Source organism: Lichenostomus cassidix, chromosome 10 (genome assembly GCF_008360975.1).
Source record: "Lichenostomus cassidix isolate B80296 chromosome 10, HeHo_3.0, whole genome shotgun sequence".
Lineage (NCBI taxonomy): Eukaryota > Metazoa > Chordata > Aves > Passeriformes > Meliphagidae > Lichenostomus > Lichenostomus cassidix.
Genome location: NC_139491.1, coordinates 19,038,497 through 19,059,218, shown reverse-complemented (window position 1 = coordinate 19,059,218; position 20,722 = coordinate 19,038,497). Strand labels below are relative to the sequence as shown.

The 20,722-nt window shown below is 45.1% G+C and overlaps 1 protein-coding gene and 1 long non-coding RNA gene across 9 annotated transcripts in view; one reads left to right on the top strand and one right to left on the bottom strand.

Annotated features, from left to right (window-relative positions):
• Positions 1-3,367: 3,367 nt before the first annotated feature.
• LOC146432916 (uncharacterized) lies at positions 3,368-9,545 on the bottom strand. 3 transcript variants are annotated; one of them, XR_014854371.1, is made up of 3 exons: positions 8,747-9,545; positions 7,657-7,985; positions 3,368-4,337 (listed from the first exon to the last, which is right to left on the bottom strand). It is a non-coding gene; the product is annotated as an uncharacterized LOC146432916 (long non-coding RNA). The 3 variants fall into 3 exon arrangements; XR_014854372.1 differs by lacking the exon at positions 3,368-4,337 and having other exon boundaries at positions 6,269-7,985; positions 8,747-8,826; positions 9,085-9,545; XR_014854370.1 differs by lacking the exon at positions 3,368-4,337 and having other exon boundaries at positions 6,269-7,985.
• A 120-nt stretch (positions 9,546-9,665) lies between these two features.
• The window catches only part of NEO1 (neogenin 1), a 161,041-nt gene continuing 149,984 nt past the window's right edge, over positions 9,666-20,722 (top strand). For 3 of the 6 annotated variants that reach the window (XM_085071065.1, XM_085071064.1, XM_085071063.1), the window contains exon 1: positions 9,668-10,024. In XM_085071065.1, coding sequence (XP_084927191.1) covers positions 9,910-10,024 — 115 coding nt within the window. In that variant the 5' untranslated portion in view covers positions 9,668-9,909. Of the gene's footprint in view, positions 10,025-20,722 lie in introns of all 6 variants that reach the window. The other 3 variants (XM_085071067.1, XM_085071066.1, XM_085071061.1) reach the window with 2 other exon arrangements.

Sequence of the window (20,722 nt, the reverse complement as noted above, 5' to 3'; positions counted from 1 at the left end):
CCTGTCCAGCCTGGCCGTGGACACTTCCAGGGATGGAGCAGCCACAGCTGCTCTAAGCACCCTGTGCCAGGGCCTCAGCACCAAACACAGCCAAGAATTTCTTCCCAATATCCCATCTAAACCTACCCTTCTTCAGGTGTCAATTTCAGGTGAAGTGCAAGATATCTTACCTTTGTCACTTGTGCTGGGACAGGCATCATTCACTTGTCTCAACTGAGAATTGGTTATCTCTTTCATGTGTCAGAGCCACCTGTAGCCAGGAACAAGACCAAGTTCTTCCTCTTTGTGGTGTGGAAACTGCTCACAGGGTGGTGCTCGCTCTTGTGTCCGAGTTCCCACTGCTCCCTTCCGACAGCAGCAGCATGTGCACAGCATGTGTGTCTTCAGGAGCCTTCTGGAGGCACCACACCCCAGAACTGCTCAATTTGCCTGAAACTGGATGCAGAACTTTAAAAGAAGAAGAAGAAAAAAAAAACCCAAAAAGAATATAAGAACAGGAGTGGTTTTGAGGTTTTTCTTCCTTATGTCTTTCACTGGTACTTTTTTAGAGCTTTCTTTTTAAGCTAAACATAATCCATGAGCTCTGCACTTTAGCAGAAACACATGTTAACAGCAGTAGTAGCAGTAAACATCAAAAAGATGTCAGTCATACTCTTCCTTGTGTTCACCTGTGCTGCCTCCTCCAAAGGCTGTGCTTCCCAGATAGTCCTGGCAGCCTGAGGAGTGGTGGATGCTGTGATGACACCCCAGAAGGAGCAGCTGAGTGCTACTTATTGCTGGAGGTCAGCAGGAAAACGCTGCACTCCTATCTGAAAACACAAACCCAACAGATTGTGGAGCGAGTGCCAGCCTGAAAGAGGGAGAGAGGCAGACTGCAGCCCTTTGGGACTGGGAAAACAGGAGATTTGTGAGAAAGCTTTTCTCCCTCTGTCAAATCACTGTTATTTGTTACCTGCCTCAGAGGGCTCACAGCTGAAAAATGCCATTGCTTTGCTTCGTGGAATCTAAATGTCCACATGATACAGACATAAACCTCAATTTCTTCTCAGCCCTCACCAAAGGCTTTTGGGCATGGAAGGAGAGTCTTTTTGAGAAATTGATTTTTGTTGAATACCTACACTTCTGTGCTTTCAGAAATGAAGGGCACTTCTGATAACAACTTCTGATAGCCTGAACATCTTTCTCTACCAATTCCCCACTTTTAACAATGTAAGTTTGTTCCAAGCATCTAAATTCTCTCCAGTTTTCAGTAGTGATGCTTTTTAGTTGAATTCCTTTGGGAATGTGAGGGCATCTTGCTTGTGCACAAAATGTTCATTGCCCGTATAGCATAAGAGCATTTTCCTCCCAGATTCTCCTGCCAGCACGTACCTTCCACTATGAGAGGATGAGGAAATGCGTTTCAACTTTTGTTCCAAGAGCATCCCTCAAAAAATGGCTATTAGTGGAGAGGGAAGCAGCTGGGGCAACAGCCTGGGCAACATTTACAGCATGGTGGTTCCTGGTCACAAGGAACCTGGATTAGCACCTTCACTTCTTTCTTCTTGGGACAGTGGTGTTCTAAGCCCACTGATCCCTGTCGGAGTGAACTCCCAGCCTTTGGCTTCCTGCCACTCCCTCTGCTCCGTTCAGTATCTCTGAATGCCCTTGTGTCTCACCTGGACACAGAGTCGCATTCTGACCTCTCTGACACATTTCATATTTCTCAGAATCAATAACTTCCGATGCATTCTCAGGAACAGCGGGCAGTCAATAAATCCCGTCAGGTTCTGTTAGGAGGAAAAGCGGAGCATTGTAAGGATGACATTTCTTAAGGAACTGCTATCCAGACATATTTGTTGTTTCAATTAGTCTGACTGTGGGGCTCAGCCAGGGGCTGCAGCCTGTAGCACTCATGTAATTTGATTTTAAAGCTGCCATTCAGGTGCTGAGGGAGTAACATGAGTGGTAAAACCCCTGGGTGACAGCAGACCCAGAGATCCTGACATGCCGAGTGCCCAGACCTGTCAGGGAGATCCGAAGGCTCACGGCTTCACTGCCCACGTTCCACATCCCACTGGAGCCCCTGGTTTGCTCTCCTGGCTTTGATTACTGGTTCCCTGGGATGAGCATAGAAAGGTGGGAGAATGGTGGTGTTTTTGCAGAATTGTTGCCCTGAAGGGATGTTTAAACAAAAAAAAAAAAAAAAAAAAAAGTGAAATGAATGTCTGTGAGAAGCGTCAGACTGGAGCTTGAGGAGTCAGACTCTTCACCTATCTGCCCACATTTTTCCTGCCAGAGCTCTCGGTGCAGCACCCTTCCTTGGCACAAATTGTGTTCTTTGCTTTTTACTGTCCTTGTGTCCCCACAATGCTCAGTCCTGCAGCTGAGAAAGAGTCAGACTGTGCTAATGCGAGTAAGAGGTTGGACTGGTAACACTAGGAAGGAATGTTGGCTAATTTACCCTGGTTTTGGAGATGCTTAAAAATTGCAAGAGGTTAGAAATTATTTAAAAATAAAATTTATATAGAATGAGTCGAGGTGTAGCTCTGCTTTTAAACCAGGAACTGCTGGAAACAGAAGCTTGTTTCTCTCCTTGGCAAATCAGGGCTGTATCCCTTTTATTGCTCCCTGGGAAGAGACCTCCATGCTCTCCTCTGACAGTTGCATCACCAAAGTCTTGTCCAGACTTTTGCAGCCCTCCCAGGTGCTGCAGCACCACCTTTCCTGACAGGAAGGTACTTTAGGAGGCACCACGATCACAGTACACAGACCCTGTGGCAAAAGAAATCCAAAAAAAGGACTTCAGGCATCCTTCAGTGGCATGCGCCTGGGGGAGTGGAAGCCCTTTGTAAACCAGGGCTTGTTCTGAAAAGTTTAATTTTACAACTGTTTGAGCTTGTCCCTTTGTCAGAATGACATGGTAAAAATGAAGAAGTCCAATATTTCTTCCATGAAAACTCCATTATGCTTATAAAAATTCTTTCACAGCATCTGAAAGGGTGATGAGGTTTGTCTGAGCATTCCAGTTGGAGGAAGCAGAGCCAAAACTCTGACTTTAAAGGGCTGTCTGAGAGTGCATGAACGAGATCATTACAGCACACAGGACTCTGTCCCTGTCCCAACCTGTTGTCCAACGTCTTCATTCTTTTGTGGCTCATTGTCTTTACTACATCATAGCAATGACTGGTTTTGAACTATTTAATTAGTGGACTGAGGTAATTTTGTTCATATTTACTCTTCTGTCACAAGGTTCTAATAGAACTCTGTGCCTCCAGTTCCTGCCATTTAAAGCAGAGGGGCACTTCAGCCACTATGTCCAAGCAATGACTCCTGGAATCATTGTTTCTGTATATTCAGTTTTAAACACCTAAAATCACAGCCTGAGATACAGAGCAAAAGGAAGGGCACTTGTGGGAGTTGTAGGTTTTGACATAACAGTCGAGTCTATTTGATCTCAAGTTTTACGTGTGGACTTGCTCACCTAACTCTGGCTGATCTGTTTCTATCTCTCACAGGTAATGTGGCCTTTTCCTTCCATTTCCAGGAGTCCTCCAACATATCTGACTCCAGCCATATGATCCAACACCTCAGCTGGCACTTTCAGGTAACAGAAGGGGCTGGGCTGTGCTACTGTTGGTTCCTGCCATGGGCAAAGGTGAGGTTTGTAAGGTGTGCTGGGATGGGACCCCCAGGAGTGCTGGGCTGTGCGTTTTCCAGGCATCCTCTGCTGTTGGTCTAAGGTTGTTTCTTTGATTTCTCAAGCCCAGAGACGAATGACTGTTTCTTTGTGCTAAGCATCAGTTCTTTTCCTTTTGTTCTTATCTCCTCTCTCCACGGTTTTCCTCTCCCTTTGAATTCTCTCAGACCTCTGCAGTCTCACTTCCCCTGGCACAGGAGAAAATGTGATGGTGTTTACTGAGCACTGAAGCACTGGGACTCAGGAGATGTGAAGGCTGGCCCTGCTGCTCTACCTCCAACACCTGTGGTTCTGCTTTCCTTCTGACTTTCTGCCAGGATAACCTGGACTAAAAGTGCTCCGTGTTTCTCCTGTGCAATCCTACACTGTCTAACACAACAGGACCCAACCTCAGGTAAGACCTTTAGGCGCTCCCATTATATGAATGAGAACAAGATTGTTGGTGTCAGTAATTAACATTCTTGTGGGATTGTTGGAAATGCTTTGGGATAAACACCACCTGGAATCCTTGCCTGGCTTATGTGGTTTTCAAACTGCAGAGGAGACTGATCCTGTTCGCACGAGAGGGCATGGACCATCTGTCTCCTCTCTTCCTGGGTGTGCAGAGAGTCTTTCAATCCAAAGAGGAGTTGCAGTAGCTCAGGGAGAAGTGGGGACACTGGAAAAGCAAGGGCACGGACAGCGGGGAAGAAGAATGGAGACTCAGTGGTCAGTGTCTCCCCTGGAATGACCTCATTTGAGAACAATGACTAATGACAACCACCAAAACAGGAAAATAGTCATTGATAACGCTGTGAGCACCTGTGGCACAGTGTCATCCCATGACAGGCTTCCAGAGATGAAATCTCACTCTGCTGACACAGATGGCAAAAATCCCCTTGACTGCAATAACATCAGGCTTTCCCCTTGGAAGTTACCTGCATTTCTCTCCTTCTGGATGCCTAGAGAATCACATCCCACATCATTATGCACGTCCTGATAACAGATAACTTACCCTTTCTTTTAAATTGTGGATTGGATTCCAGTAAACCCAGCATTTTGGATTCTAGGTTCCCTCCATCTACCTCTGAAATCCCTAAATAAACAAACATTGGATTAGACCTCAGCAGCTCCCTTACTCAGCGAGTGAAGCCTTTAAAAGCATTTTACACCAACTGCCCTGCTCGTGTTTCAGACTCCGTTAACCTCCAGGACTCCAGGAGCTCCACCTTCCTCTCAGACGTCCCAGGGAATTCACCTCAGTGATCGGAAGGTCTGCTTCTATTGATGACCCTCCCTGACTCCGGTGAGGAGGTGGAACTGCTGTTGACATCAGGAATGACAGCAGTACGCGTGCTGGGGTTGGAGGGTTTCTGGCACATGACCTGCTAACCTAGAATTTGCTTGGCAAAGTCCAGAGGGTGACTTTTAACCTCAGAGCAGTTTGCAAAACCACATCCGTGACCAATAAATGTGAAAAATAAATGAAAAAAAAAATCTAGCCCCTACTGAAGGATGAAAGACAGCACACCTTGCTGGGCACTGGTGCTGGAATCAGAATGGAGATTGGGAATAACTGGACAGGTCATGTTGCCAGAAGTTGTCCGTGGATGGAGCCAATGCCTCACACAGTTTAACCTGCTATGTTGCCTCACAAGGGAGGCAGCACAGAAGGTTAAACTGAAGGTATCTCATAGCTCTAAGTCTTAAACTTAATGAGCCACATCTTTATTTGTGCTGCAACCCCTTCTTATCCCAAATTGCCTTAACCAACTGCTAGAGGATGCCTGGTAACGGAAAATTCTCCGGATAACAATAAATTGGTGTAACGATTCAGTGTCACCTCACATCCTGCTAAGCAATAGAGAAATCATGATGAGAAAAATAGGCACGACCACAGTGGCACTGAACAGTGGAATCCTAATTCCATCACCCTTCTTGTGGGCGACAGATAACCCAGTGCAATTTACAGCCGCTCTGAAGCGGCTCCAAGTCTCAGCAGGAGTCGGGAAAGCTCAGCGTAGCCTTGGGACTGAGGACTCGGAAAGATCAGGGGAGTTGTTGTTCCATAACCTTGCCTCTGCACCAAAACCAGGGGGCTATTTTGGAGTGGGAAGCACTCCAAGCAAAACACAAAATTTTAATCACTGAAATGAAGGTCCTCCTCTGGATCCCTCTCTGGAGAATAGTCTGTCTCTGATGATCATGCGCAGACTCCCAAAGAAGGTGAATTTTGGATTTAAATCTGTATGTCAGTGAGTGAATGACAGCATTAAATCTTGGCTGTAAGGCTGAGATATCTCCAAGAAGAGAAAAACACTTTTTCCACTTAAGCAGCTGAGGTAGAGGAGGTAAATATATTGTCTCCCACTATTAAAGGGCAAGGAAATAATTTATACATGTGTATTACACCTTTGCACCTAACAGTGGTGCTTTTCTTAAATTCAAGAGCCTAAAAGTTTACCTATACCAACATTAAGGTGGCATGTGTGACTGTAATTTGTCCCTTCTGTGCACTTGCATTATGATACAGCATTTAATTGTAATTAGATCACACACTGTTCCTTCGACAGGTTCCCGGCCTCACTCATTGTATAGAATAGACCGTGCTCGCTCAGTAATAATTTTATTTTCTCCTCGCTGTTCACTGTGTGGCCCGTGAGCAGACTATTTACAGCAGACTATTCAAATATTGTTCTGAAGACAGATTTATTCATTTCCTCCTGAGCTTTTTGCCATGGGACTCATCACTATGGTATCCAAGTGCTTCACAAACTCTAATTCATTTTCTCAACAGTGGAGTGAGAACTGGTGTTGCCCTTATTTTACAGATGAGGAACTTGGGCGTACAAACAGAATAATAAAAAATATCTTTTCATTTCAGGGATCGAATTAGAAATACTCAATGGCCTGATTTTGTCAGAAAATAGAACATGGCCAAGCATCTAATTGAGTCAAAAGTTGTATAAATTCTCAGTTATTGCAGATTTATCTGCAAGAACTCTTCACTTCTGCATATCAGGCTTCAAAATGTCAGCCCAGGTACCTGGGCAGGCTCTGTTTAGGGACTGTGTTTTGCATCCCACAAATTCCTGAGGCTAAAAATCCTTTCTGGGAGCAGCAGTCACCAGCCCCACCCACAGTGCTGCGCTTGCTTGCCCTGCAGTTCCTCACTAGATGCATAAAATACTTGTCTGATTTTTACAGTAAATGAAGTCAAAGTTGTTGAAGCACTTGTCTGGGTTCCCTGACCTTAGTTCAGTATCTGAGCCTGGTTTATCCTTTTGCACTGGCTGCCTTTATCCTGGTGTTTGATAACTGGGGAGTGTGTTACTGTGCAGCCTGAGTACTCTTGTTTTATTGAATATATTCTTCTTTACCATGTAGAGATAACCCAACAATGTAATCCTGGGCTGACATCGATTCAGGCCATCAGCAATGTGGAAATGTCCCTCTGTGAGTGATGCCATGGTTGGCACAAGCTCCAGCACTCCAAGGGGGTGACGTACATCCTCAGTGTATTTCAGCTGTTTTCAGACTGTTTTTCAGGTGGTCTTCATTCCCATTCCTAAACCCTCACCCTTCTGCTCTGCATCCCTCCCTCTGTCATTCCCATTCCTGCACCACTTTCTCTAAGGAATTTCCTCTTCCCATAGGCCCTGCTGCATCCCACACCCAGCCTTGGGGTCCTCCTTCCTCATCCTATTCCAGCTCTTCTATTCAGTCTCATTTGCCCAGCAAGCTCTCCCTCAGCCCTTGGGCAGACCTCAGGGACAGCTCCCAGTCCTCCTAGCCTGCATGTCCTCCTCCCAGCAACCTCTCCTTTTCCTACTCTGATTTTCAGTCTTCTCCCAGCAGCCTGGCTTCCAGACTCTTCCTCATGAGCTTTGCTTTATCCCTCCCTTCAGGCAGACCTGTTTTTCCTTCTGGCTCCTCGTTCTCCTCCACTGCCCTGGAGAACCTGTCTCTGTCCAGAGCCTCCGTGCCCGCCAACTTACCTGTCCCAGACCCAGTTCCCGTCCCCATCACACGTTTTTCAAGGAGCTTCCTGCTCCATGTTTCCCAATAGGACTGGAAGGACAGGTTCCCTGCTCGCCCTTCCTGCCTGCACACTTGGCATGGTCCGGAGAGCAGCCAAGAACTGGAGCTGCAGACCCAGGTCTGATCCCACAGCCCTGGGCTGTGATGAGGATGGAGCTGCTGGGCAGCGGAAGTGCTGGAAAGCTCCTGCCGAGCACCAGTGGGACTTTCAGGAGGTTGTTCATGGTGGGGTTTGAGGGAACACCTCTGACAACGTGACCGTTCTTGTGTTCAGACTGGAAAATCCCTGACAGAAGGAACAAAAGGAGAAATTTTTATCATTTAACCCGAGGTATGAACTTCAGATGCTTAAATTTCAGCACAGTAGTTAGTCTGGCCCTATTAAACACAACTGAGGGCAGGACTTTATGATGGGAATTGCTAACCAGCTTTAATAGAAGTTACACTACCAGTCCTGCCTTTTAATCACCGCTTCCATTTTCAGGATAAATTGCAGCTGGTTGCTGGTAATCCTTGTGGCATATCAGATAGCAGCGTAACTCGGCAAGGGTAAACTGGAGAAACCCAAACATCCTTCTGAGGAGGTAATTATTCCATTGTGAAAATGCCCCGGGATATTTTTAGTGGCCAAACCCCGTTTCCTGACAGAAACATAAAATAATGATGCAAGTTTCACAAGGAGAGACGCTTCAGACACCTGTATTTGCTGGTGCTTTGCAGTCACGCCAGCATTTAATTCACTGTGTGCATCCCTGCATGGCAAAATCCACACCTGCGTTTGGGGCACTGCGCGCTCTGTCAGCGTCTGCCTGGCAGAAAACCCTCTCCATAAACAAATCTGCAAATCCCGCTGGATCAGGGAGAATTTCACGGGAATATAGAGCTGCCTCCAACAAGAGGGACACCCTTGCCACACACACCGAGGTTATCAAGGGCAACTTTCCTTAATGGGAGTCTCACAACCAGTGTAAAAGCCTGGGTATTTTGGAACAAATAATTTAAAATTAGTTTTAAAATATTTTGCAGCACCTTTTGTGGGGGATGTACCTGTGTTTCACGTGCCGTGGTGCCTCAGGGTCCGGCTCCCTACCGGTTACCTCCAGCCCTGGCCCCGTGTAATTTACGGCCTGAAAGAGACGATTCAATTAGCCAACAATAAAATGAGCAAGGACACTGTGTGCATTGTAAAAATATAATTTAGTGGGTAACAAGCCGAGATGGAAAAAATATCAGGGTACACTCTATATGATTAATGAAGGAGGAATGTATATTTATAGCTTGTATTATGTCCTTCGTAAGGAGACTGGATCCGGCAGTAGGGCTGGAACTGCGTGGCATTCCAGTGATTTGTATTTGAATGGCAAATGCTGTACAAAATTAATTACCCCCATGAGGATGAAAATACATTTCATTTGCCTTTTCGGAACATGCTTGGTCTTTTCTTCACGTTATTTATCTTTGAGAAGCATGTTTACTGGGAGAGGCATTCCGAACGGAGCAGCAGAGTTGCTCTGCAAGCAAACAAGTTTCCGCAAGTTATTTTTCCACGTTTAGTTCGATTTCGGTTTTCCTGACGGCTCTGGATTGCTGGTTCCCAGCACCACGGCAGAGCAGGGCCCCCGCTTCCCACAGCCTCCGGCTCGCCACGCAGCGGGGATACCCGGATTGGTGCCAAACTGTTTGGTTTTCCGTGTTTTTACGCGCAGGTCCCGGACCCATGCTGGGGCTGGTGCTGGAGCGGGAAAACCACGGATTTATTGCATTAAAACCCAACAACTTTACGCACCGAACGCCGGAGGGGAGCGGAGGCAGCTCGACGCCCCTCAGGGCAGGGCGGCGGCCCCGCCCCCCCCCGTGCGCGCGCAGGCGCGGTGGCGCGCGAGGGGGGCGGGCGCGCGCACACCTGGCGCGGGGGTCGGGGGCGGGAGGGGAGGGGCGCGCGCATGCGCGTGGCTCGGGGCGGGCGGGCGGGCGGGAGGCGGCGCGCGCCCCGCGGGGTCCGTGTGAGGGAGGGAGGGACGGAGGGAGCGAGCGGCGGAGCCCGGCCCGCGATGGAGTGAGGGAGGGAGCGCGGCCGCTCCGCCCGCCCGCCGCTCTCCCTCCGCCGCCTCCGCGCAGCCCGCCCGGCAGGCAAGGAAGGCAGGAGGAGCCCCCCGGGGGAGGGGCTGGCGCTGGGTGCAGCCCGGCTGCCGGGCGCGGGGAGCGGAGCGATGGCGGCGCGGAGAGCCCGGCGGCTCCTCGGCTCCCTGTGCATCGCCCTTCTCTTCGCGCAGCCCGCGCCGGCCGGCGCCGCAGCGCGGAGCGGCTCCCGGAGCCTCCTCACGGGTAAGAGCGCGGCGAGAGCCCGGAGGCGGCGGGCGCGAGGCTGTGCGGGGGCGCGGAGGGGCCCCCGGGGCGGCGGGGCCCGGGGCGGCCCCGGCGGGGCAAGCGGTGCTGCGGGGCTGAGTCCGCTCCGCTCCCCCCGAGCGGGCACCAGCAGGGGCCACTGCGCGCCTCGGGGAGCGGCGGCGGTGCCTCCCCGGGAACAAGGGACACCTGGAGCCCCGTCTGCGGGGGACTGAAACGGTTCACCCACCTGTGCTCCCGGCTTGCGGGCACCCGTGAGGGGAGCCGGGCACACCTGAGCGCAGTGGGGCTTTCTGGTTACCCGTGAGGGGAGCCGGGCACTCCTGAGGGCAGTCGGGCTTTCTGCTTACCCGTGAGGGCAGCCGGGCACGGGCGGGCTCTGCCCTGTCTCGGGAGCGGTGCTGGAAGCGGCACGGACTCGGTACCGGCAACCTGTGGAGAGAGAGGAACTTGCCTGGGAATTGCCGCAGTAGCCCAGAAATGAGCGGTCTGGCAGCGTTTCAGCCGCGCTAGTTCTCACACCTTTTACCATTGTTGTCTTTAATGGTCCATGATTGAATCCTGGTTCTTTATAGGCTACGGAAAACGTACTCTCAGCCAGGTGAGGCAGGAGAAGGCTCTCTCAAAAGCCCTTGCATGAGACCATTAATACCACAGAAGCCTCCCTAGCTTTAAAGCGATGTTATCTGCTCGTTTCTCCAAATACTGGCTTTAAAAAGTAACTTCTTTTTTTCCTTCTTGCCAGCAATAAGCTAGTAGGAAGCTTGAAAGAAAATCTGGTCTTGAATGCCGAGTGCTGGGATTTAAAAAAAAAAAATTTCTGTAGGTTGATTGAATCCTGATATTTTAAGAGAAAGCTCTGTGCAAGTGAGATATGGAAAAAACTGCTGGTCAAATCAGCGTTTTTTAGCAACTTGACATTAAATGGTGTAATTGTTCTGTTTCAAGTCACATTAGGCAGGATTGTCCATGGTGGTTCTCATCTTGGATACCACTGATGGAACCATGTGTGCTGACTCCTGTTGACAGGGGATATTTTTATTTGTCCTCTCACACACTACAAGCTTTGCAGATTCCAGGTCTGAAGCAGATTTTTTTTTCTTTTGAAAAATACTGCAGTTTCACTCAGAGATTTGCAGAGTATGTGTAACAGATAAGTTACTTTCTGATGTGTAAAATCTTGCCACGTGGTGATTCTTTTCTGGTATTCCTGCTCTCCTGACAGCTCAGTGGTCTTATGGTTGTGTTGGTAGCTCTTTGCTAGTTCAAAATAATCGTTTATGGTTTGACAAAATCAAGTTAGTAGGTGAAGTTCTGTCTGTTGGAGCCAAATATATGAATTAAGTCTTCAAAGGGGGAGTGGTGTGCTGCAATGATATGGCATAAAACCTTCATTGGAGCTGTTTATTGAAGCAGGAATTTAGGAGTATCGTTGTGGAAATCTTGGAAGTTCTGGTGAGCTCCTCCTCTCCTCTCTCGGTGTCTCTTGTGGAAGGTGCCTTTGTGCTGTGTCTGTGGACCTCATGGGATCCCTGGGGAGGACCAGGAACTGTGTGAGGGTGTTTGTACCAGTTACTTAAAAGGCCAGAAAAAGGCTCCCTTAGTTGTTAGTCTCAGTAAAGAGGAGACACTTCATGTGTAGTGGATGAACTTCATTTTAATTCACACTATTTCCAACCTGAGTGCTACTGTTTTTTCTTAAACAGAGGATGTTCCACATACTTTTATATGGGCAGGTGGGAGAAAGACTTGCAAGTCCCTCCCTGCTCATACAAGAGGGAGTTGGGTTCACATGTTCCATGGCATGAAGGTTCTCCCCACTGAGCTCAGATGTGAGGGGGATAGTGCTGCCTTCTGTCCCATGCTTTGGGTGAAGCTTGATCTCTTCAGGATGCTGGGCAGAGCCTCCTTAGGCTGGTGTTAGGAGAGGAAGAGAAACACCAGGTTTGTAGGTCCAGGTGGAGCTTTAGTTGTGGGACTCACAGCTCTCCTTGTCAAGGCTGAAGTCCTGCTTGCTATGTCCAGAACAGGGGGTTTTAATGCAAAAAAAACTCCCATGCTGGCATTTTGGTGTGGGTAAAAGTGCCATAAATGAGCAGAAGTTGCAGATTTGGAAGCCCATATTCTTTGTATGGAGTCATGTGTGTTAGAGGGACATTTGATCCTATCTATAAATAGCTGGTCATGGCTCTTTGAAAGGAGTGCAGCTGAATTAGTTTAAGAAAAAAACTATAACTTCATTTATTTGTGTGTCTGCATACATTAGTGTGTTTTCCAGTCTAGTTGGTTGCTTTGCAGGTAAGGCGAGATGAGCTGCTGATTTTTAGAATTAGGACAATGTTTCAGTTAGTTGAGGGAATAAAACAAATCAGGAAGAAGCAACAAATTAAGCTAAATCCCGCCTCCTATAACATTTTGTAACTGAGTGGAGATGAGCATAAAAACTTGGATCTATACAGGATTGCATTATTAGGAATAAAAATAAAGCTGGTGTAGCTTAATTTTTAATAGGAAAACTGTGATAGCCTGTATATGCCATTAAGATTGCAAATGAGATTATTCAGAAGCAGGGAATTTGTTCTGTCTCTCCCTGGTATTCTTGAAGTCCTTGGAATCAATATGCATTTTGTTTTTAGAGGACAAACTGCTGGTTTGGGAAGTCTCAATGGAGCAGAATTAGCAATTGGTGAGCCTGGAGCTGCACGAGAAGTCCAGAACTGAAGGGGTCTATGAGCAGCAAGTTGGGAACTGCTTCCAGGTGCTGCTGCCAGGGATGCTCCTCCTGGGGAGTGACAAGGGGTGTGGAAAGCTAAGGATGGCAGCACAGATCGGCTGGGGTCCCTAGAAACAGCAGGTCATCATTTGTTTCTGTTTTGTGTGTGCTGCTTGATTATTTCTAATTATATCCCAAGTTAAAAATAGAGCAGAAATATTCAGGTCTCGATTACGTCCCAGTTCAGTTAAGCACCTGTGCTTAATATCATGCTTGATATTTCTGTTCCATATGGACAGCTTGCATATGGCTTTTGCAGTGCGTGTTTATTAGTCATCTAAAAAATTACTTGACTGGCTTATGAAGCTTTCCTAATAAATTAACACTTCAGTTTCAATATTGTCAGGTGTGTACACACCTGTGCCTAATGTTCATCACAGTAAAAAGCAGCAAACAAAAAATGTCATTAAAAATAAAAGCTTGGCTTAGTTACCTCGTGCAAACTTATCAGTGTAAGTAAGGAAGTTACATACGGTAGATATTTCCTTATACAAATAAGAGTGTATGGTTGTTCCTGATGATAAAGTGCCCTTGTGATTTACATGACATTAACCTCCAGCCAGAGATTTTCAGAGAAGTCTGAAGACTCTGTAGGCACCTAACTTGAGTTTGCTGCATGGCCAAGAGGAGACTGATAATAAATGAGTGTGGAAATGGAGTGGGAGTTTATGAAAATGACACAAAGAGCAGTACGATATTCTTCTTAACCTTTGTTTTCAAGCTATAAAAGCATTTAATTTGGGCAACATCAGCCCGAGTGTCATGGGGGGTTTGAAAGTGAATTTTTGTATCATCATCAGTTTCATGGAGATAATTTGGTGTGTAAAATGTGTGCCAGTGTTTGTAGCCAGCTTTTCTAAGCATGCTGTGGTTTTATAGATGCAGGATGTTTAAAGTTTCACTTTGCATTGCCTATGAGGAGGTATAACTGGAGTTGTTGCCAGTAACTAATTAGTGCTGGTTTCCTGTAAGGAATCAGTGCTAACATCGGGATGTCACTTGGTAGAAGAGAAACTCCATTTCTGTTTAACCAGTTTGTAGTGATCTCAGTGGCTGCAGGACCCAGGCTGCAGCCTCCATGCTGGATCCAGAAGGGTTTATTTACTTTTCTCCGAGGGTTGTGGACTGGGTGTTCAACCCTTGAGAACTCCAGAGTCTTGGTGCAGCCTTTGGGAGTGGCAGTGGAGGTGCAGACCTGTGTTTGCTTCTCCTATGTGCCAGGCTGAGAGGGGAGAGAGCTGCCCAAAACACCAGAGTGCTACTTGGATTGTCCTACCAAAGCACAGCATTGAAACATGCCTGAGGGTATTGATTTTAAAAAAGGCAAAATAGTTCTTAATAGAGAAAATGCCTCAGCACAGTAGAAACAGTCATATTTTACTGATTGGGTGCTATTGATTTCGTCCTCCAGTGAAATTGCCAAGATGAAAGTGGTAATCCTGATTAATTCCATATAAATAGATAAGCCTGATTTGTATGTGTACCATTGCAGGGTTCAGTAGGAAAACTGAAAGCCTGCTTTATATGGTCTGTTAGGTGCTTTAATTTCCAGATTTTTTACGATTTACTATTCATGCAGAGGAGCATCTTAATTTTACAAAATATGCAGACTATCAATTTATGATAAATCATTTTTGCATCAGTTAAGATAGTTGGGTTTTTTTTTCTCATTAAAGCTGCCCTTACCGAAGGCAGTGAAGGAATTGGAATGTTCTGCTGCTAAACTTTCTTGGGATTTTGGGTAATTCCCTGGAGTGCGTAACAACCGCGAGCTGTTTGAGTTGTGCAAAAAGAGAAGGGATTTAATGTTTAATTTTAACGAAAAGTAATAAATTACTCTAAAGGGAAAGGATTTTTTTTTTTAACACAAAGACTAAACTATTTCTCCACTTGTTGCTTCTGGATGTTTTGGGATTGGATGTATTAGTAGGAAAAAATTTGCAACTAAATCCCTAAAGGTGCTGTTCAGCTGGAACTGTCCACCTTGGGAACTCTCTGGGGTCCCAATACATAAACTTAGGTATGTTTTTATGGCATCACTGATTCTCACTGCCAGTGTCTGAACTTTCCTGGTTCATCTTTGGGTTTGCTGTTGTGATGTGACCAGGATCGAGTGTAGCATTTTTGGGAAGGAATGTACTGGTCATTTGGTGGTGTAACAATGTTTTATTTTCCTTTTCCTCTAACATTCTAGTTTTCATAGCTTTTCAGTAAGAAATTTTGTTTTAAGTTGATCTAGAAACAGTGAATTGTACATTAGAGAGAGCTTTTTTCCCCTCAAAATGTGTTGTTCTGCATGTGTTAGCAGTGAATTTTCTTCACTGTGGAGCTGTTTGTGCAGCTGGCTTGGTGCTGGTTGCCACTGAAGAAATTCAGATGTTCTGCTTAGCCTGAATTTCTTAATTTGCACATTTTAATCTACTGATTTAATCTACTTCTTTTCCTTAGTGCATTGCAGAGGTTTTGGCTCATATGACGGACTGTTTTTTGATGGTGTGGATTTTGATGATTCAGTTCTTTTGGGTCTCATCAAAGCATGGCAGCTCGGTGATAATTTTTGGTATCCTGCAGTCATACAGTTTTGTCTTTTAAAAGTGGAAAAGCTGTTTTGTGATTAAATTACCCACTAATTCATCTATCTGCGCCAAGAATTTGTGTACTACTGTAGTTTGCAGTTAGATCAGATTTTAATTGTTACCTATATGGGTGTGAGTCTTACTGTGGTTTTGTTATGTTTTATTTTACTATTCCTTAAAACCCCATGTTTTTATACTTCTGCCAGCTGATCCCTTAAAATTTCCCTTTCTCTCCTAGTTTTCTGATGGCCTATGTACTTTATATCCTTTGGGGTTTCAGTGTTTCATCAGTATAGCTCTGTTGGACTTTGCCATCTGTTTATGTTTTTTAACTTTCTTTTTGGCTTAGAAATACGGGTAGCTTATGAGGGATTTTAGTTCTAACTCATATATATGGACTGTTAATATATTTTACCTTTGTTTTTGTCTGATGCCTGTCTCAGATGTCTTGAAGCTGTCAGGTTTTGTGACACTGGGTGAGCACATGTGTCAGTAGCCAGCACAGTTGTCTGCTGTTATTATTACTATACTTTGATGAATTTATCCTGTTTGATGTGTTTTTAACTTTTGTGACATGTGTCCAGTGTTGCTGCTGACCTCGGGGTGAGCAGCACAGAGCACTCTGTGTGTTTGGTGTTCAGCAGTCTGAGGGCTGGACCAGTGTAGGCTTAGCTGCTGTTCATTGCTTGTTAACATATTTAAGTTACACTTCATCTGGTTTTGGAGAGACATTGTGCTTTTCTACAGCTTCCAGTTATTTCATGTTCGGCAGGAGTTTCCAGCCAGTATTTAATGAGTGTTTTTCTGGGAAAGTTTTGCTTTATTTATTGTGTACTTAAAGATGATATTTTAAGCCATGGTAAATCTCGGTTTGTCTTCATGTTTATAAGACACTATGAATAGATACAGTATCTTTCTATAGTTTAGATTATATATTTATAACACAGCACTTCTTCCTACTTTGTCTGGGAAGTAAAAGCACCAGCTCTGATTGTGTTGGTTCCATTTTTTCCTCTTTCATCTTCCTTTTGGCAGAGTCACCTTTGTGTTACTGCCATCGCTAACAGACTTGAGCACTTGGAGGCAGCTTCCAGGTTTTTTTCATCCCCTAGTTCTTAGTGTAATGGTCCCACAGCTTGCTTCCACTTGGGCTGAGTTGGAGTCAAGTCCTGTATAAGCTTCATCTTTCTTGGCTTTCCTCTGTAGTTAATGAGCCTGAACATCTCCTCTTAACACAGCTCTGTGGTTCGTGCATTCAAACCTTATAATGTAACTGTAGTGAGGAAGGGAGAGCCACAAATAGAGGTGTTTGGATATTCCTTCTAAAAGTAGAACAGGCTGCCAAAAGTAATTTAAGTCATTAGGCCTGTCACGACTTCTAAAATTGAGAAGTGGTGTCTAACTTGTCTTCAAAATTTTAAGAGGTCACATTGCTTAAAAAAAAAAAAATCAAAGAATCACAGAATCATTTAGGTTGGAAAAACCCTCCAAGACTGAGTCTAACCATTTCCCCAGCAATGCCCAGTTGACCACTAAACTATGTCCCCAAGTGCCACATCCATGTGTCTTTTTAATAACTGAATAATTGCTTGAATTATAGCTGTTGTAGTGTTGTGTATAGCAGAGGTGAGAGCTGAGTGTTAACAAGAAGATGAAATATTTCCAAAAGTGATTTATAAAGCCAAATGTTCCTGTTTGAAAACAGGCAAAGAAGGAAGAATAAAAGAACTGGAAATAAAGGAAAACTGTATCCAGAGACATTTTTTTGCTGTGGTAGGACACCTCAGCAGTTTGTCAGTACGCTCCAGTGCAGTTGGGATTGGAATTTTCAGTGGTGGGCCGTCAGTGCTTGCCTTGCAGAAAATCCAGGTATTTTGTTATTGATTTGTGAATCTTTGTTAGAAATGTGCTTGGGCAGATAGGAAACACAGCTGACATGAAGTCGTAGCCAAATGTTAATCTTATTTTGGTGTTTAATTTCAGTGTTTCAAACTGGCAGTGCCACTGCAACAAGGGGGTACTGTGCCCTTCCATTGGCTTTCCTAAGTGTTTGTGGAGGATGTAGAGAATTGGATCAGTTCCCTGCTCTTCTGCCTGCATCACTACTCATGCTGGCAGAAGGGAGAGCGTGACACGGGCACAGGGCACGGTGCCACCGGGAAGCCAGACTGCTTTTCTGGTGGGGGTAGGGATTGGCTTACAGTTGGAGTGTGAAAAGCACTTTGAGCAAAATAACGTTGTCTCATGTCACCGTTTTAGTCTTTAATATTATGTGTTACAGCATATAGATTCCAGATCTATAGTCTGAAACATTCTCACAAAGTGTGCATTATTGTTTTTCAATGAATTTGCTAATAAAATGTTTCACAGAAGTTCATCTTCAGATTGGTAACGAATTCTCAATTCAGCTTTAATTACTGTTTTGGTTTGTTACTTGTTTTCCCACGCTGAAATTTCATTTGTTTGTCTGGTTCTGAAGTGGGAATAAAGCTACAGGTTTCATCTTAAAATACTTAGCCTTGAGGAAAAGAAATGCAAAACTGCTGAACAGGTTACGGTTTCTTAAAAGGATGGAGACCTGACAGCTTCAAGTGCACTCACTTGCTGAAGTCCAGAGGAAACCTTGATTAATGATGCTTGTCTTGTGTAGTGTATCATTTTTAACAGCTGTACTGTAGCTTTTTGGGGCTTAGACTTTCAAAATCATCCCTGTATCAATACTGAAATCCTGTAAGGACAGCACTTCATGGAAACCTGGTTTGAAGCATAAGAAAAGCTTAGATGTCATAGGGTGTAACAATATGGTAGTGAAGAGACATGGGAAGCACTCCTGATGGCCAAACCAGCCCCCCCAGTGTGAGGAGAATGCCAGCCAATATAATGGCTCAGGATGACTTGCTCAGGTTTTCTCAGGGAAAAATGAAGGTCAAAATGAATGAAGTGTTGGAGCTGTGCACATCCTGGGAGGCTGGTGGGGAGCTGAGCTCAGCAGGTGAGGCTCAGGAGGTGGTAAACTGCTCCCTGCCTGCACTGTGGTCTGCTTTGCTGTGTTCTTGGTGGTTCTGCAGAGCAGTTAAGGGGCAGAGTGTTTTGAAGTGTCTTGGTTACCCCTTTTTGCTGAAGGAGGTACTGGTAATACAGAGGCTGATGGACCTGCCTCTGACGACGCCTGTAATGGTACAAAGCACTGTGCCTTGTGTGGGTGCTGGTGAAGGGATAGTCCTAGGGATTCCACCTGAAAGCACAGCAGTCTGTTCTTACTTATTTGCAGCAGCAAATTTAATACATTTTATGGGACACTATTTTTATTAGCATTAAGAGCTCTTAGTGCACCGCAGATTTTGGGTGGGACAGCCCTCCTTCATCATTTTCCTAAGCTGCTTCCTTTTCTGGAATCTGACAAGGCTTGTCTTCTGTTTGAAGTGTAAAATAGCTTATTTATCCGAATCTTCACATGTTCTTGTTTGCTCATACCTGCTTCAGGTCTTCAGAGCTTTAATTTTAGGTTCTGTAGTTCTTTTGTTGCTATGGATTCTTTTTACTTATCTCATTATTTGAAGTTATGGTAGGTTTTGAAAAGTACTTGGGTACTATGAGATAAGAGAAGGCTGAGATACCTGCAGTGATTTGTTAACCAGTGTGTGTTGTGGTTTTATGTAACTTTTTGGAGATGTGGATGAAAGAAAACCCACACAAACCATAGCTGCAGAAAATGGAGTGTCCTGTTGGAACTGCCAGGGTTTTCCAGTTGTGCTGTTGGGTGTAAATGCATGTTCTTCCCCTTTCAATGTGTTGTCTGTGAGTACAGATATATAAGATTTCTTGTAGGTGATGTGAATACTGTAGGTTTACTCTAAACTGAGGGGACAGAATCTGATAGACAATACTACAGGATGTGAATGGAAGTTTTTGTGTTTCAACGTCTGAGACTGCTGGAGGGGGGAGAGAAGTTGACTTGTGAATGTGAAAAGAGGAGAACCATCCAAGACAGGATCTGATACATTCTGCATTCTAGGTAGTGCTGGTTACAGGCTTTTCCTGGTTCAGCTCAATAGGAATCTCATGTGCTCATGGCAACAGCATTAACAGCCCCAAATCTGAAGTGCTGGTTCTCTAAAATGTTTTCTTTGCTGTTGTTGCCAGTTTTTCATTTCACTGAGGAAATCAGTCTGAACGGAAAAAGCCAGCATTCACAGGAGCTGAAAATCTATCTGCGCTAGATCTGTGCAGTTTGGTTTGTGCTGTTTGTTCACTCTGGAGCTTCCTGTGGAGGCACCACTGCTCAGGGCTCCAGAGCAGAGCTTGAGCCTGTGCTTTCGAGTTTCGTCCTTGCTTTCTCATTCATTCTGAGCAGACTTCAGGACTTCAGTGTAGCAGTTTCAAGCATGTCCTTTGCTGATTTATTAAAATAAGGACCTGTACGAAATAGATTTTTACCTTTTATCTTGTGCGATGTTAAAGAAACATTTTCTCCAAGTTTAGCCTATTCAAGTAATTCTTGTTTCTGCAGAAGGCTTTGAAAAATTATCAAATACTTGTTTCTGTTATTACAGATTAATATATGGAGCAGATAAATTGCTTAAATCTAATTTAGTTTGTGTCATGTGAGTAACTTTATCATTCTTAACTTTTGTGTTGAAGGACTGTTGGTTATTGTGTGTGAGCACGACGAGTGGCGGTGATGGTGTTCATTTAAAAAAATAAAATAACTGGCCTTTATAGATCGTGTCTCACAGCTACAGATGGTACTGAGTGCATTGTGGAATCATTACCAAATGCAAAGCTTGATTCCCTGCCTGTCTTGACTGAGATTCCCTTGGAATGTAAAGCTGGATTGAATTAGTAAACTGAACCTCAAATCACAACACATTCAGTGAACTACCTATGTTGCTGGCATCTGATCTCTGGTAACTTTGCATTCTTTCACTATAATAAGTGGATGGTAGGTTGACTTGATGGGTTATATCAGTAGCCCAAAGACTGAAAACTTATTAGGGTGACTCCTGTTGCACACCAAAACCTAGAAGTGGTTTTAAGTACCTTTCAGGTACTGGTAGAATGGGACCAGTCTCTTCCCTCGTAGCCATGGAATTGTCCTGGATGTAACTGCTGGTTTTCTTAAAACTTTCTCTATAGTGAAACAGGACTGCATCTTTTATCAGGGCTCCCAGGGTGTTGTGTGAGTAGGGAGCCATTCCCCATCCTCTGCAAAGTAGCAGGAATATTTCTGTTTTCAGGAAGCTGTTACAGTTTTTTAGGCAGAGTTTTGGAATTCTGCTTACAAGGACACCTTTTACTTCATCACCTGGAAACTTCCTCTTCCGGCAG